At 35.8% G+C, this 17,373-nt stretch overlaps 3 protein-coding genes across 3 annotated transcripts; 2 read left to right on the top strand and 1 right to left on the bottom strand.

Moving 5' to 3' along the window:
* Positions 1-147: 147 nt before the first annotated feature.
* On the bottom strand, positions 148-3,309 carry LOC126872414 (syntenin-1-like). The gene is made up of 8 exons (XM_050632346.1): positions 3,129-3,309; positions 2,771-2,836; positions 1,957-2,145; positions 1,774-1,884; positions 1,443-1,678; positions 1,216-1,369; positions 1,027-1,136; positions 148-954 (listed from the first exon to the last, which is right to left on the bottom strand). The coding sequence occupies exons 2-8, from the start codon at positions 2,819-2,821 to the stop codon at positions 900-902; spliced, it is 906 nt and encodes a 301-aa protein (XP_050488303.1). The 5' UTR covers positions 2,822-2,836; positions 3,129-3,309; the 3' UTR covers positions 148-899.
* A 442-nt stretch (positions 3,310-3,751) lies between these two features.
* LOC126872416 (CKLF-like MARVEL transmembrane domain-containing protein 4) lies at positions 3,752-17,056 on the top strand. Its single transcript, XM_050632351.1, has 4 exons — positions 3,752-4,369; positions 15,209-15,376; positions 15,458-15,571; positions 16,045-17,056. Exons 1-4 carry the CDS (start codon positions 4,196-4,198, stop codon positions 16,126-16,128), a joined length of 540 nt encoding a protein of 179 aa, XP_050488308.1. The 5' UTR covers positions 3,752-4,195; the 3' UTR covers positions 16,129-17,056.
* LOC126872402 (dynein axonemal intermediate chain 3-like) lies at positions 8,631-15,202 on the top strand. Its single transcript, XM_050632316.1, has one exon. It carries the CDS (start codon positions 11,303-11,305, stop codon positions 14,294-14,296), a length of 2,994 nt encoding a protein of 997 aa, XP_050488273.1. The 5' UTR covers positions 8,631-11,302; the 3' UTR covers positions 14,297-15,202.
* Positions 17,057-17,373: the final 317 nt, after the last annotated feature.

The raw sequence follows: 17,373 nt of genomic DNA, 5'->3' as shown, positions 1-17,373 counted from the left end.
GTTATGAGATGTTTATCATATTTATATTACATACGTATTAGCAGAGGAAATTAGTAATCATAGAGGAACGAAAACTTATTAAAGAACACAAAATAAGAATAAGAAATGACAAAAATATAAAGAATGAGAAAGGAACAAAGCAAAATATAGGTATTGAGTAACTTTTAATTCTACGGAGTATACATTTTATTTAAAGTTTGTACAGAATTGGCACATTGCTAATATACAATACGAAATATTATATTTTTACCTAAAGATTCTATGAAGATTATATCAATAGAAAAAATAGATATGATAAAATATTACATAAATGTAATAAAAAATCAGAGATTAAAACTGTAATGTGCAGTTTTTATACTATGGAAATTGTTTAAATATGCACAAACATATCGAATATAATTAAGCGTCATTGTTTAAAATACTTTCATATAAATTGAATTGTTAAAAAAGGATATGAACCTTTTTTTTAAAAGAATTAACAAATATTCTTATTTAAATAACAAAGATACCCTGGACATAGTAATAAATAGTGGTTATATTCCAAATAATAAAATGAATAAGCATTACATATTTGTTAGGTATTATGTAAATATGAAAAACGATCTAAATATACTTTTATATATTACCATTCCTTTTATATATGATAAATAATGAAAACTTCCAACTATTCCCATTAACTTTTTAGTTAAAAAAATCGAATAATAAGTAATATAAAGATATTAATTTTTTTAATATGACTTATATCTTTATCTTTTTATTATATCTTTTTATATATGTGGAATATAAACGCACTACTATACCTGATATATATATCGTAATTGTAATATGAAAGACGTACATATATATCTCTAAAAAAATAAGATATAAAATTAACTTTAAAATACGAATTCAAGGCTATTTTAAAAATCTGGTGTAGAATGGTCCATAAGTGTTTTCAACAAACTGTTGTTCATTCTGAAAAATATTATTTCGATAAAATATTTGCAATATAGTTAGACATAATGTTATATACTAACGAAAATATACTTTTTGATCATGTGGTCAAAAATATACGATGGAATAATCGTCAACGTGATTATACTCCCGCCTTTCCCAATCTCTTCCGTGACTTCTTTGTCTTTTAACCCTATAACATTCTAAACCATTTTGTGGAAAAGATATTATTCGAACTTATTAACTGTAATACACATATAAATTTATTATGTCATAACAAACCTTTCCGTTAACTTCTAATATTTGATGATTTGTTAAAAGTCCATTTTTGGCAGCAGAAGAATCTTTAATTAAAGAGACTATCTTTCCGTTTCTGAACTGAAATCCGATATATTTTATCCTATCCTTGTGCATTGTTACTGTGCGTTCAAATGGTCTAGAATTGACAAAATTTAATAAAAAAATAGTAAAATTATAATTTTACAGACTAAAAAGAATATGTAACTGACCTGTCCCTTACTATTACTTTAATGCCATTAATGTCAGCGTTTTTGAGCATTTTGTGAACTTGTTCCATTGTATATCCAGCAACAGAGACATCATTGATACTCAAAATTTGGTCTCCAAATCGTAACCCAGCAAGTGCAGCAGGCGAATTTTGCCTTACTAGGCATACGAAAATGCCATTATCTACATTATTAACTCTCATACCAATTTTACCATCTTTATCCTTGCATAATATCAACTATAACAATAAGATAAAAAGATTATTCCTTTTCAAGATATAAGATACTAATATTTTATATATATCATATAACATAAATATGGAAAATTACTTACTTCTCTTATACCATTTGTAACTTGTGCTCTCTGTAATCCTAAAGACTGGCCAGATAATGGTGCAACCATACCTGCTAAAGGACCTGAGGTTACAGGTGTACGTATCATCATCTGAAACATAGATTTTTTATAGTTATTTTGCTGTAAATTGTAAGTTAGTTAAAGTCCTATTATATCACTTACATTCCGTTTAACACGAGAATATTCGGGCATATTTTGTGCTATCATTTCTTCAGTAAGTTCCAAACCCATATATTCTCCTAATGAAGGATATAACATATTAGAAAGGGTATTATGCGCAGGTGCAGATGGTTCAGTTTGTTCTTGCGATATAGGTAAAACATTGTGTTGTGACTCCATTTGTAGTTGAGCCTGCAAATATGACATAAATTAATATGTAAATTAATATGTTGGATTAAGGTTGGAATTTTGGGCGTTTGATGAACCTTCACTCGAATTTAGTAATAACAGTGATCGGATAGTCGAAATGTTGATGACAATGAATGGAACGAACCTGAGTTCGATAACGAATTCACGGTCAACGGGATGACGAATACGAAGTGATACACGTATGACTTAATGTACAATTAAAACTTATCTGAATGAACTGATCTGCAGTCCAAGTGGGACTGCCCTTGTATATTCTTCTCCCCACCTCTCGGGTTAATATTTGTTTTTAAGGAGAGCTATATAATTATCCCATACCTCTGTCAGATACACGTCTCTCCCGTGACCGTAGCTACGTTCAGTGACCCGTTATGTCACTTCGAGCCCAAGCCCATTGTCATAAAATCGGATTAGAACACTAAAACTATTTCTTAGTTTTTTTACTTAACTGTAGCTATAATAAAAGTCTGGACTAGGATATTGGGGTTTTTCCCAACATTCCAAAAGGGAAGTCCCGATGTCCTTTCATCCCCGAAATATAATATATAATATGTGAAATAATGGATAACTTTACAGTTAAAAATATATATAGCTAGAAGTTTGATCTTACCTTCATCATATGATCCACCTTCAAGTCTTCGAGAGTTGGATACAGAGACATTTTGTATAGATTTTGCTGAAAATAAGTATACCTATATAAAATATGTTTTTACGGAACAATTTGTTTGTTAATTGTGAAATGAGGCAATAAACAAGGATGTAAAATTATTTATCGCAATTTAAAACAGTGACAGTATAAACAAAACAGAAATAGATGTATGAAATTTAAGACATAGTAAATATGCAATAATATATATGATATCGTAATTCAGCCGACGATCATCTGCATACCGATGCGATGAATGTACTGGATATCTAAGACATCTTGCACAAATGTTTATACCTAGATACAAGTTTAAATACTACACCTCTAAAAAGATGATTAATAAAATACGATACTCCTATCACGATGCACAAAGCCTCTGGTCAACGTTTCACTACTTTATGTAAAAAACACGAAATTACACGTCTTATACGTCATGAGAGGCACTTGAAGCATCATTGATAACCTACAAGTGATGAACAAAACAGCTCTCCCAATGGGATGTGTCAACGTCGATTCCGTTAGGGCAATTTAGTGATTGGTTTACGCTGTTGCATATAACGTGCAATCAGAAGCTATTGGCTTACCATTGCCTCTACGTTTCATCACATGTACGATCTCTATTTGAGTGACCAATGATCTTCCAAATTCTCTTGTAACCGCGCCAAGGCGCATCTATTTAAAAATACATCCATCATATCAATGATTTCATTAATAAGGTTAAGTCAAATAAGTTATACACCATTTTTTATTCTTCGACAAACATACATTTACTAGAGTATTGATATTCGCACACATAAATTTTAATTAACAGCTACTTTGTTCTAAAAGTTCTTAAGTTACAAGATATTCTACACTTTAATAATCGTATAATTTTCTAAAGTAGGGATACGAAGAGATATTTTACATGATTGTCAAATATTCATGATGCAATTCTGTATTGAATTATAAACCGAGATCTAAAGCGAATATGATAGAGTTTACACAGGAAAAATATTAAAAATTCGTGGAATTTTTAAAAAGGAGGTACAAAATGGAATGAAATGTATTTATCGGTTGGCATAGATAAGGAAGAAGTGAAAGAGCCGGTAAACTCGTAAGACGTGGCGATTGGCTTCAACTTCGTTGACAAGTTAAAGAAGGAATTGTATAAAGGTGGGGGAAAATAGAATACGGTAGGGGAACAGCGGGTTGTTGGCTAATACGTAGGTAGTGTTCAATGGTGAGGCCTCCGTGCGGGCCGTGGTGAACCAACAGGTGTTTCGAACTTGGCAGTCGCGGTACCGGTTATCTTTATTTTCTATTAGTGTTCATATTCACACCGGTATCCCTTTCACTGACGAATATACGTCGAATTACATCGTGGTATATTTGGCGCGAAGAAAACATAATATGATGTCGGAGACCGTTGTGACAATGGACGGTTCCAGCAATAACGCCAGCAACAATCCTCGACAGGTGCCTACCGTAAAGACGGAACCGGTTCAACCTAACCCTCTGTTAGGCATTACGTTGAACGTGTCCTACTTCAGAACGATACCTGGTATCATTAAACTCGCACAAGTAGTAAGTAAAATCTATCGACCATACTTCGGTAATTAATCTTCTTCTGATTAAAATGCAAGATCTAATTAATCAAACAGCCAGAATTAAACGTGGTTATTAATCATTAATAAAACAAGGTAGCGCTGATTGCAATCTAAAATTTTTTCAATAATAATGATTAATGATATTTTTGATATCTTCGCATATGATAAAAACAAACAATATCGGAAAAATTAATGTATTGTAAAATTTATCGCACCGAGTATTTCGATTTCCTTGCATTCGTGTATTTTTCAAACAATGTGATAGATTAAGTATGTAGTATTATGCAACTGATTCTATACAATACATTCATGTTGATAAAAATAGAATAACACGTACTAGTAAATCTCAGACGCATGTTTGTTCCACGTTTCAAAGATATAGGTACATATCGTACACACACAAGATATAAGTACACATCGTGTTTTTCAATGTGTGTTGCAAAGTAAGAACAGCTACTATGTCGTTTAGACGGAGTTTTATTTTTGCGATGTTGTTAATCCCATTGGAGTTTGGCTAACATTCATCATCGTTTTTGCTACTACGATCCTATTATCTTTCTGCACGGTATTGTTATTTTAAACACGTATCTTTTTCAGCATTGCGCAATTTCGTGTCTACTAAATACAACTTACTTTTCCGAGCATGCAGTAAAGAGATTTACTATCATTTAAAAAGTAAGGGAACATACGTAGTTTCGAATTTCGTTTACACCGTAACGTTGAACCTGCAACGGCATAACTACATAACGGTAATCTGCTCACGGAACGATTAACGAACTATCATCCACTATCTTGAAACAGTAATAATAATTTCTTATAAAATCCGTTTCCATACGAAGATTAGAGAAAGAACACGGTAAGACACAATTTCCATTTTTTGCAGGGGAACAGTTTTAAAATACATTACTTAGATTGCTATCATATCCATGTTATCACAATTATCTTTTTATTTAATTTTGGCACAAACATTTTTCCTCCTTTCTCGCCACAAATATTTCTCCTGTTAAGAAGATTAATATATTAAAAGATATTAAAAGATATCGTTTGTCTTAAGTTACATATACCTTTGTCTTCTACAATATTTCCTCAACTATATCATTGAATTTAACAGATCCTTTCAGCTATTAGCTACTGCGTATTAAAATATTCCTTTTTCTAAATTATAAAATGTCATTAAAATAGAAATATTAATAAAAACGAGCTGATTGTTTTTGATTTTCCGGCTGCGTAATGGATTCCTCTTCGAAATCGACGGTACCGTTAAGTGATCAGCATCAGCAAGCATCGTTTCTCTTTGGTTCACGCACGTGCAATCAGAGACACGCCCGCTGACGTTTTCCGGTTTATATTTGCTCGTAAATAGATGCGCATTGTTTTCTATCTATCGAAATAAATGAGCTAATTTATGTTGCGAGATATAAGCAAAAAAAGTATACATATGACAAATCCTGACGGTGATTTTGCAGCAGTGCGATTAAATTACTAGCAGATAGAAATCAAATATGACCAAGCTATTTATTTCACGAGACTTTTGCTGTCCTCGAATCGCATTTATCGATACAGACGGTATATTATCGGTTGCATATTTATTTACGTGGTATGCAAAGTGTTATAAATTTTACATAATTATTAGCCTGTGGATATTTATACAATTTCATACTTTTACGAATTAAAGAAACTATGTAACTACTAAGGAAATGGTACTTAAGCAGAAAATTTTGATCATCATTCGTAAGAAGCACTATAAGTACTTCGAGTATTTTATATATCTTCTCATCTTTGGTGCATTCGATGAACTTTTAAGTGTCTAAATCCTCTAAATAAAAGTATACACATAATTTTATCTTAACTTTCAAATACGCAATTTCAAGTTTTAAATAAACACGTAAACCGAATATATCTTCTTAAAGAAGAAGAAGCAACAAATCTACAAATATCAATGATGTGAAGGGGAAAGAGAACCGGTTTTTATTAAAGATGATGATCGCGCGTGATTGACCAAAGTCTTGGAACGATTCCCGGTCGGTGGCATAGTTTCGATGCGCTCGACACACGTCCCTACTAACTAGACACACGTTCGATGACCATACATGTTCATCCCGATGACCGGGACCATACGTGGCGTCCCACATACTCACAGTTCCATCCTACTGCCATACGTCGAGGCCGTACCAACGGTATCGGAACGATTCATTAAAAATTCATGCTGTCCTTGACTTTTTCTCGATAATTTTTCGTTCTTCTACTAACTACTTTACCGTTCATAGGATCCACGTGTGCGACTCGAATCAAATTTCATTGAAACTTTTCGTGTTTTTTAGCTCCAGGAGGTTAAATTATTACAACGAGCAATTACTACCATTGATGAACGAATGCCCAAACCACGATGAATAATGCCAAAAACATCGTTTCTATCAATCCTGTCTAGTATTTGTGAGGTTATTTGTTATGCAAGTCGGTTGTTCCAGCCTTCGATTCTGATCATTAGCAGCGAGACTCCTTAATGTGGAATGTATTAATAAGAAATAGATAGTACAACTAACACAATACGAATGTCATTTACCGTGTCATCACGTACGTCATATTTATTCTCGTATATGTATTATGCCGCGTGTACAATGATACTCACGAATAGAATGAATCCAGTATATTTCAGGGTCATCGATGACATAGATCCTACAACTTTCAAGTTGTTCAAGTTCTTACACGTTTCTTATGTCTCTAGTTTCTTACCTATTAATAAATTCATTATCAACAAGCTTATATCTTAGTTACATGTTTCAACTTTTTGTTCTACGTCGAATCGTAAAGGCAAAATTTAAGAAGACTTTTAAGTAAACATAACCCCAATCGTTTCGTACGACCAATATCGCATAATCTTTGTAACAGTGAACACAATGGGAAGAAATCGCTTCATTTGAATGGTGAATTTCGGTCAGGGTGATACGTACTTAGTCGTTCAGTAATTTTCATTGATAGAGCGTGAGAAGAAAACGCGCGGAAAAAGTTACACAGTAGCCGAACGGAAAACACGTGCATGTGGAACAAACTGTCATCGATACTGTTGCTAACCTCGCCAAGATGGACGTTTGTTATTCTATTTGTCGAACGAACTACAGTAAAATCTTGATTATTCGAACTGATCACGACACACGTTGTTTAAATAATTGAATTTTCCAGGTAATAGAATAATTCTTTTTCCACGTGGTCATTTATTTTAAATATTTCGAATATTTCTAATATTCCATAAATATTATCAGTCGTATTTTGTCCGCGTATGTATAATTTCGGTATTATTTTTAATTTTGTAAATACATATATACGATATTATCGACTATGAAAAGATCCAATAAGGATTTCGAAATAAAAACGCCACAATTTTTTTGAATTTTTATTCTTATCTTCAAACATTTCTCGTGAAGTATTATCTTTAAACATTCTATCAATGATCGATCGTTCTGCTAATCGTGGTCCTGATAATAACATCGTACTGCATTCCTTACATCGTGTAAGATATCATTAAGAAATTTCGAGAAATCAATAATACTCGTATTACTAGATACTTGAAAAATACTCGACAGCTAGAAACACTCGAAGCACATGAATTTTAGCTAGTTCACAGACGAGCAAAACACAACGAATTGTGCAATATCGATCACGACGACGATTACAGAGTTCTAGGTACACGAGTGTCTATGGTGTATAAGCTGTTCACGAAGCATATCGCCTGGTGCAACAAGTTATGCAGTAAAATCAGTAAACACACGCAACTACCTACCTTATACGCAAGGACAAGCCGCGCCTCGTAACACAGAGAAAGAGACTCAAGCGGCAAATTCAAGTCATATAAATCTTTTTTCCACGTTTGTGAAAGTATAAGCCAATTAATTAGATCATACGGTGAATCTTTATAGATATATTGAATATGGGCGTCGATTTATATTTCTTCTTCTTATTGGTTTTGCGATCTTGGACGATATCTATGTGTACTTGCAATCCTGTTGCACGACCTAATCTCTTAGGTATATAACTCATACATTACACCACGTGGATGAATGATTGAGTAAACGATTTACATATTTGAAGAGCAATAAGTAGCATTATTATTCATCTGTAGTTTTTGTTTCTTCTTCGTAGAATGACGCAAACTGTGATGAAGAAAGATATGATTTACATGGGAGTATAAAATATTTACGTATACATCATGGGAAAGGAAATACAAGAAATACGACGTAAGAAATAGTTAACGCGTTACAAGGAATATTTGTCGACACGCAAAATACACTTCAATATCTTCTATATCGCACTCGTGTCAGGGTTAAATCCGTAACGTTATTTAACGCGATTTATATTACTAATTACGCAGTTATTTCTCTATAACCGGTGTGCATTTCATTATGATCGAACAAGCGCGATAACGTACGTTGGCTCATTGCAATTACGTAATCGTTTAATAAATCGTAATGTTGCACAAATTGATTTATAGATAAAAAAGGGGCCTGTATCACGAACAGTAGCCTTTTAAACAGAAAAAAAAGTTACAACAGTCCGCGAACTAGCGTAAATCCTGATAATTTTGAAAGTATTTGCCAATTTAAACGAGTGGAACGAACACGAAACGTATCAATCTATGCGAATCGATCGACGTTTCTTTTTCATATAAGTCACAGTTTCCGGTGCCATTTATCGCCAAGAATGAAAAGCATAATTATTCGTTGCTCGGAAGTTACGAGTCCAAGTCGTTCGTCTCCGATTGTAAAAGTATTATTTCTGGAACCTTAAGATAAAGCGGAGAACTTGTTAGAGTCATCACTGTTTTAAGGAGTATACGTCATTTCCCTGACAGAATCATACTAAAGTTTAGCGCTATAGTTTTAGAAATGACGCGTGAAACAAGCCGATAAATGATATGACTGTTGTTTTAACATCGTTCTTCCCTTACACAATAATATCCCAACTTTAACGAGTAATATCTATTAATAAACTGATAAATTGCGCGTTGTTTTCTAGCGATGACTCGAATCGGATGACTTGTAAGAATGAATAAAATTTACTTCTAAAATTTCCTTTACTTTATTGTTAAATTTGTTACTGTTATCCAAGAGAATTTATCAATACCAATCACTGTCCTTTTGAACTAATCTAACATGTGATTTATCGTCATAATTTAAATTCTGAACTAGAAAACACTCTGTTTTACATAACTCTGTTTCACACGATCATGCTTTTCTCAGGATTTCTTCTTAATTTCGATTAATTGATTGTGACGAGATGAAAAAATTCTAGCTTTGTAAACTGTTAGTCTAAACTGTAGGTAGTAGCCACTTAGTAATCGTACACGAATAGCGCATGTGCGTCGTAAGGTTTCTCCTCGGGTTATATCTTATCTGTTATTTCTAAGTACTGACTTCGCATTTCAATTAATTATCTGGACTTTAAGTAAGCGGTTTCCTACATGCACGAATCGCAATCATGTTACACATACGTCTGCAAATGAATGCCTCCTGAATTGCTGCTGAAATTTTTACACACACACGCGTACACGTCTTTTATTTACAAATATCTTTTATCGCGTTAATATTGAGTTTATTGTTTTATTCCCGCCGTAAACACTTTTTCCACTTATTTGATAAACTCGTCTGACACTTAGCGATAGTAACCAATAACCCAATTCGTGTAATATTTCAGCGTAATAATTCGCGTCCTCATTCATCGCCATTGACTCGACGATGAAAACTTGGAATTTAGTGGAACACTTGTTGCTAAGTTTAGAAGAGCATTCGCTTCCACGAAAATTGTCTTCGTTACACATCCGCCCTCCTTCTCTGTATGTTTCATTCAAGTCAATCTTGTTGCACGTTTTTTGGTTCAATTAAGCTTGTCCAATGTTAAGAGACGCCTGAAGCTTCGACGAAATATGGAAAAGTGTCGTACGAAACCGTTACAAGTCTTTACGTTTGCCGATACGTTGCAAAAGCGAAAACTATCGTTATCGAAATGCGGCGGCAAATGTGTGCGCCGTCAATGCGATGATGTCATGTTTCAGTTCCCTGCTCATCAATTGCATATCTACTACATAGTTTAAGTGAATGGGGCTAGAGCGGTTCGCTATCATCTTTATTACGATCGTTAATGTTATGTATGTATATTAAAAGTGGCGCATTAATGCTTGTAGATCGTTCCCCCAATGAATAATGCAGATGCCTGACCTATATTTCCTAACAGCTAGTTACCCTCCTTCAAAGTTATTTTAGGAATCGTCGTTATTTCGTTTCAAAAACATCATACCGATACTAAAGAATAGAAATTAGATAAAAAAAAAACACAAGTTATTTCTAAGCAAATCGAACGATTATGTCGCTAATAGTTTAATAACTTGTATAGTCGTTGCATAAGATATCGATGTTAGGAATTCTCAGTCGAACGTTTATCGCGGTCGACGACGTTTTCAAACGAGTGAAAGTGAAATTCTTCCTTCGGTATACAGTTCCAATCAGCGTTCCAATCCTTCGCACTTTCGCGCCCGTTCACCCTTTCGTACATTCCAGCCTCTTGTATATTATAAACATTCGTATCTAAATTTCATGCCAGCAAGGTTCGCGCGCTATTTTTACTTCTTCGCAACGCTAAACGTTTTGTCGTGACTGATTTATATCTAGTAGGTTAAATTCGTAGATTGTTCATAGTTGACGAGTACAAGGGAAGGAATATGACTAGTCGCATGAACAGAGAGTATCAAATGGAATAAAATACGACGTCGAGTGTAACTCGAATCAAGGCCGTGCCTTGCTTTAAATATAACTTTCTTTAGGTGAACGATTTTCATTTGCGACAAACAACAGGCTAGAAAGAAATCTAACGTAGGATGATCGAAGTCGGTTGGTTTCTAGGATATAAGAAAGTTTGATCGATGCTCGGTATTTCTAATGACTCTAACCGAGTATCGTACCGGACAGTCGTAAAGAAAGACGAGATGCGAAGGAAAGCGGTTAAGTATCCGCACGGGTGGACGCTAGTCGACGAAAATATCGAGAATGTAGAACGCGTGAAGCTCGATCCCAAGACGCAACGAGAACTGGGTTGTTTGGTCGGCGAACACGTGTTCCTGGAATATCCGTGGGCGTATGTGCACCGAGACGTTGTCGCAAAGTTCGCTAAATCACCTGATTCCTCACTGGCGGTTTTTCGAGAAGATATCGAAATTTACGAGGCTGATACGTTCCTCGTAGGCTATTCGTCTACTAAGTTAAAGTCCGACGACTTTGTGATTTGTCTCACCGAAGAAGCGAGGGATCTTGTACGACAGCGAAATAGAAATATTACTCGTATTATCTGGAAGAAAATTATCGGCAATGTAATAAAGACCGTTAAACCGTGGAACTCTTTAGGTAGTGACTTGGAAGTAGAGGAGACGTTCGTCAGGAATACGAGAGAATATTTTGAGATAGAAATCATATTACCTGGAAGATTTCTGAATTCTTGTCGAACGTTATGCGACAGAAGCGCGAATGATTTTAAAGACAGTTACGTCCAGCTGATCAACGAAGACGAGAAATTCGAAAACGTGGATAGAAAATGCATTTGCAGGGCTGTTCAGACGTGTATGCAACCTCGTGAAACATTCGTTCAAACGTGCCCCGAGTATCCTAAAAATGCATGGACTCAATACGCGTGCGAAGACATTTTGAGCGAGTTTATGGTTGCGAATAACGAAGAAGAGGGACAGTTAAAAGGAGGATCGGAAAAAGATGACGACGATCGGCCACACAGAGAGGACGCTATTCAATGCAAAGAAATCGAGAAACCCAGAGAAAAAACAGCTTTAGAACTATTTTTAGAAGCTCGTTCGCAACAAATGATCGATGCAATTAAATATAACGCAGCTGTTAATTTGCACGTGGATGATATTGAAAATTTATCTAACCAAGAAGAAGATATCTCAACAGTCTTCAATACGCCTGCATTTCGTGAACAGGTGTCGTTCACTGATTTCAATTTTACGGCCAATAGAATTGTTTCTGACGTTTCGTTGCATCCAAAATTGACGGAATACTTAGCGATTTCGTACATCAGCAAATCGAAATTTTCTAGACAAACTCGAAAGAACGAATATAGAAGCAAGACCGAATTTCAAACCAGAGTGCTCCTTTGGAAATTAAACGATCCACTTCGTCCACAGCTTGCACTTCAGGACCACAGAGAAATTTACGCCATTTCGTTTTGCCCTCACGACGATAATCTTTTAATAGGAGGTCGTTCCACTGGTCAGATAGTTATCTGGAACATCAAAGAGTTTCTAAATAATCTCGACGACGGAAATATAAAACTTGGAACGTCGACACGAAACAGTTTACCAGTGTTTCGTCCTATCGTTGTTTCGGACAGACATCGTTCTCATCAGCTACCTGTTCGAAACATTCGATGGATACCTGCCAAACATAATACAGAGCCAGATGGAAGCTTGACAAAGTCATTCGTTTCTTCTGACGTGCAACTTCTAACCGCTTCCGAGGACGGCACGATAGCAGTTTGGAATATTTCTCTTCTTTCGAGACACACTGTTCGCGATGATGAAGATTCTGACGAACCTCTTCGGCCGAGTTTTCGTATAAAAATTCAAACTGTCGATGAAGAGCCGCAGTTTACTTCTTTATGTTTCTGCTTTCCACCTATCGTCGCTGAACACGGTGAAAATTCGCCGGATACGAATAAAAATGACGTAAGAGAGAAGCATTGCATAACGAAGTATCTATGGATAGGTTGCGTAGAAGGGTTGATAACGTGCGCGTGGAAAAAGCAAATATTCGAAGAAAATTCAACAGACATTATCGAATGCGATATGTTAAACTGTTCTTACGCACACAATGGCCCTGTTGTAGAGATCACGCGGTCGACACATCTTCAGAACGTGCTCCTCACAGTCGGTGGACGAGTGTTTGCCATTTGGAACGACGATCATATCGATTCTCCTTTATTTTGGAGAGCAACTTCCTCTCGTTATACGAGTTGTTGTTGGGCTAACGAACCTGGGGTATTTTTGGTCGGCAGCCAAGACGGTAACCTTGAGATGTGGGATATAAAGAACGAATCGACCCAGCCGATATTTACCCAAATCGTTTCATTGGAACCAATTACTTATCTAACCTTGTTAGAATCTCCTGTATTATATAACGATGGTTTCAAGAAGATAGGCGTAGGCGATGGTGGTGGATTGTTTCGTGTGTTCACAGAAGCCGAGGTTTCTCGTAACGAAAGCACGATAGAAAGAATGGATTGGTTCGAAGAATATACTTGGAAAGAGACACGAAGGAAAAAGCTTTTTGCCAGTTGGCAGAACGATTTTGTCAATAACGACCCTGCTATAGTGGCGAAAAAATTAGCAAGGCACGAGGAGCAAGTTAAAAGAGAGGCGAAAGAGGCGAGAGAAAGACTTAGGAGAGAACAAGAGACAAGGTTGAGGTTGAAAGCGGAGAAAAGGGCGAGAAACGTTCCGATTCCAAAAGACGTCGCGTGGAAATCGAAGGAGTTCGACAGAATGAAAGAAGTTCTTTTGAGTAAAAGGAATTTAGTTCCCTCGGAACTCGAAGCAAAGAGGATTCCTTTCGTCGCTTTGCAAGCTGAAAGAGACGCAAAATTGCGGAAGGTTCAAGATAAGATCGTTCATAGGGATGTTCATTTGTTCAATACATTATCCGCAGAATTTCCTGAACTTCTCGAAACGAAAGCAGAAACCCCGGAATTCGAGGAATTTATTCCGATAGAACTGGGAAAATCGCTTAATTATTACGTTCAGAAATTTACTGAAATACGACGTAAAGCTAACGAAGCTTTCGACCAATCGCGGGGAGACGCAATCGCGAGGGGAGACGTCAACGGGAGTCGTAAATTCCCGTTACGATTATAATAATCGACACCACGAGTTCATCGATCCCCTAATTTCCGTTAAGATAATAGGGATGATTCAGTTAGCATAACACTGTGATTCACAGGGTTATAAGGTTTTTATTTTTTCCACTTAAGTCACACCGTTGCTTATGATATATATCGTCGACAATGATTTAGATGTATAGAGATGTATAGAGACACGATACAATGGCACACTATTCGTTCATGATAGAGCAAGGCTCGTAGAGTTTTTGTTATAGTTGACGTAGCAATAAGAGAAAAGACAGAGCTGAACTAACCCGTTACTGACATGTCGACTATTCTAACGTTGTAGAATATGTAAAGTTGAAAGCCGCAAAACCGTAGTAGACAATACTCTTCAGAAAGCGATTTGGAAAAAAGATATTTGTTCGGTCTGAAGGACCTTAGCTAGCAAATTACAGGGCTATATGATGGGTCCTTAAGACTATTGAGGGTCTAGGTAGAGGGTCGTAACAAAGCGTTAGGAAACAATTTCTTAAGCTGTTCGTGTTTTTCTTCTATTCATATGCGATAACAAGTAAAAGCAGTGGTAAATTGATCTTTAATAGATAAACTTATCTACGGTACTTTTAAAGTGTAAACGTGGAAGTTCCGTGTGGATGATTAAAAAAATTCGTATAATGTCCTCGAACATTCCAAATTTAATATTACATGCCATAACATGTTTGACAAATAATTTATGCAAATAGACGATTATACAGCTAATACGAACCAGCTAAATGGGATCCTCCATAACAAATAATACACACGATTAGAACGTAATAAGTGGAGTGTCGTGTTCGAATTAGTTTAGACATGAAAATCCCATATGTGCACAATGGGGATTGACATATCGATTCGATGTTGAAAATCATTAAATTAAAGGAATGCGTGTTTCAATTGGTTTCAGGGTTTTGGTATAATATGTATGTCATGTGCCTCACCGGCATTGGTAAGCGGGTCCCATTGGTTTCTATTCGTCGCCGTAACAGCTTTCATCGCTACTCTTTTATGGAGTTTCACCTATCTGCTGTCGATTCGAGAAGCGCTTAAGCTACCTATCAATTGGATCGCAACGGTGAGTAAACAGCTGAACAGCAATTTTCATTTTGTAAACGCAACTTCACCTCGTACTTACAAAGCGTCTGTTCAATTGCAGGAACTGTTGAACACAGGAATATTCACCTTCCTTTATCTGATTGCCTTCGTGGTTCAGTTATCTGTCTGGACCTCGTTAATAGGTTCAGCGGTCTCAAGGAATATTGCCGCAGGGGTAAGAATAAACGTGTCTCGTCACTAGACTGCAGATATTTATGCAAATTTATGTTTCTATGAATATAATTAGACAGGTGGAATCTATACTACCGCTCATAAGTATCCTCGTCGCTGGTCAAATTGTAGTAGCATGAATTTTACTATAGCGTAGTTGCATTTCTAAATTTCCCATGAATGCATAAAAATCCGCAATCTATTTATTCCATTCTACTCAACTACGCGTTAAATGAAAAAACAAGATACAGTTGCTCAAGAAAATGTTCAAACATTTATAGAAATCTTTTACGAATTAAAAATTCAAAATGCTTTGTATAACACGCACGATATGTGGATAAAAGGTTTCTGCGGTAGGCGTCCAGATACTTTTGTGAGCAACTGTACGTGTTTGACGACCCAATCGAAGTCGTAAAACGCCCCGGTTTTTACCTACTAACGAGAATAACGATTAAAATTCTTCTACTATTTGCGTAGGTCTTTGGAATCTTTAATACATTGGCGTACGCTGCCGGGTCCTATTTCCTCTACGTCGAGTTCAGAAGCAGTAACACACAGTGAAGAGAAGCAAAGGTACTCGAAGAGACGCTAGGTACCTGAAGAGCACCTACGACACAGCTACTACACTCGGGTTTTCGCGACCGTACGTTCTACGAACAAGAGCAAGATCGTGGACAGACGAATGAGTCGAAGCTAGTCCAACGAGGCCCCCACCTGATCATGTGTTGTAGCTTAACGAGAGACTCTATAATATACGTGCCTTAAAGATTGATCAAACTGGACGATCATGCTATTCGATCGATAGGTTTGCGACTACGGTTTTCTGGGATCATGCTCGCTACTCGAACGATTATAAAACAAAGATGAATACAGTTTACCGCTGGTTCAGGACGGGTTAATGCGCCGAAGAGATATCAACGATTCTTAAAGTTTTTGTTTTGACGAGATTCGTGTATCCTCTTCGTTACGCGGTTCATTTTTTCACTGTACAAACATAATATACAATAATAAGGAAAATGTTACGGTTAAAATAAAATGTAAAGGTTACCTTTTAAAAGCAAATTGTGTTTCAGAATCGATAAAATCCATATTGGATATCGATCTCTTTTTGATAATATGCAATGGATTATATAGGTTGTTCATCGATGTACCTTACGCGGCACTTCCCGTCCAATTTAATTTTCTAATTGTACCTTTCTCGCACTACCGCGACTTTTTATTTATATGTATACACGCATTAGTTATATACGTTTATATATATATATAAATATCTGTTTTATATAGTTAATATATTTGCACAAATTGAACGCTATACATCGTTTTTTCTTCCTTTTGTTTTTTTTTATTTTCTGACAATCACATAAAGGACACTTATGTAATTCACTTTCATTGATGTAAGAGCTGTTCGCTACTACGTGAATGAGTGTGTTCCTGGATACATTGTACTTTTTCTGTACACATTACCATTGAAATATATGTTCGTTTTTGACATTGTCTTTGAATTCCACTTGTACAGCGTTCCGATAATGCTTCCTCTTATTTCAGTAAGTCAGATGAGGAAAATAAAGAAATTTTGGAATATGTATAACTTTTCGTTTTCAATCTACAAGAATAACATCAATGGAAAGCTAAGCATCAGTGGAATGATTTATCAAAAGGCAGTTAAGAAGTTATATACAAGCCTTGCAAAAAGATCGCCGACTGTCTTCCTCTATTTAATGAATGATTCAAAATCAACTAACCAATTATCAGAGTGGAAATTAAAGGATTGTTATCGAGTCCGATTCGACGATTAAATGCTGTCAT

Source organism: Bombus huntii, chromosome 13 (assembly GCF_024542735.1).
Source record: "Bombus huntii isolate Logan2020A chromosome 13, iyBomHunt1.1, whole genome shotgun sequence".
NCBI lineage: Eukaryota > Metazoa > Arthropoda > Insecta > Hymenoptera > Apidae > Bombus > Bombus huntii.
This window is presented reverse-complemented; position numbering and strand designations above follow the sequence as displayed.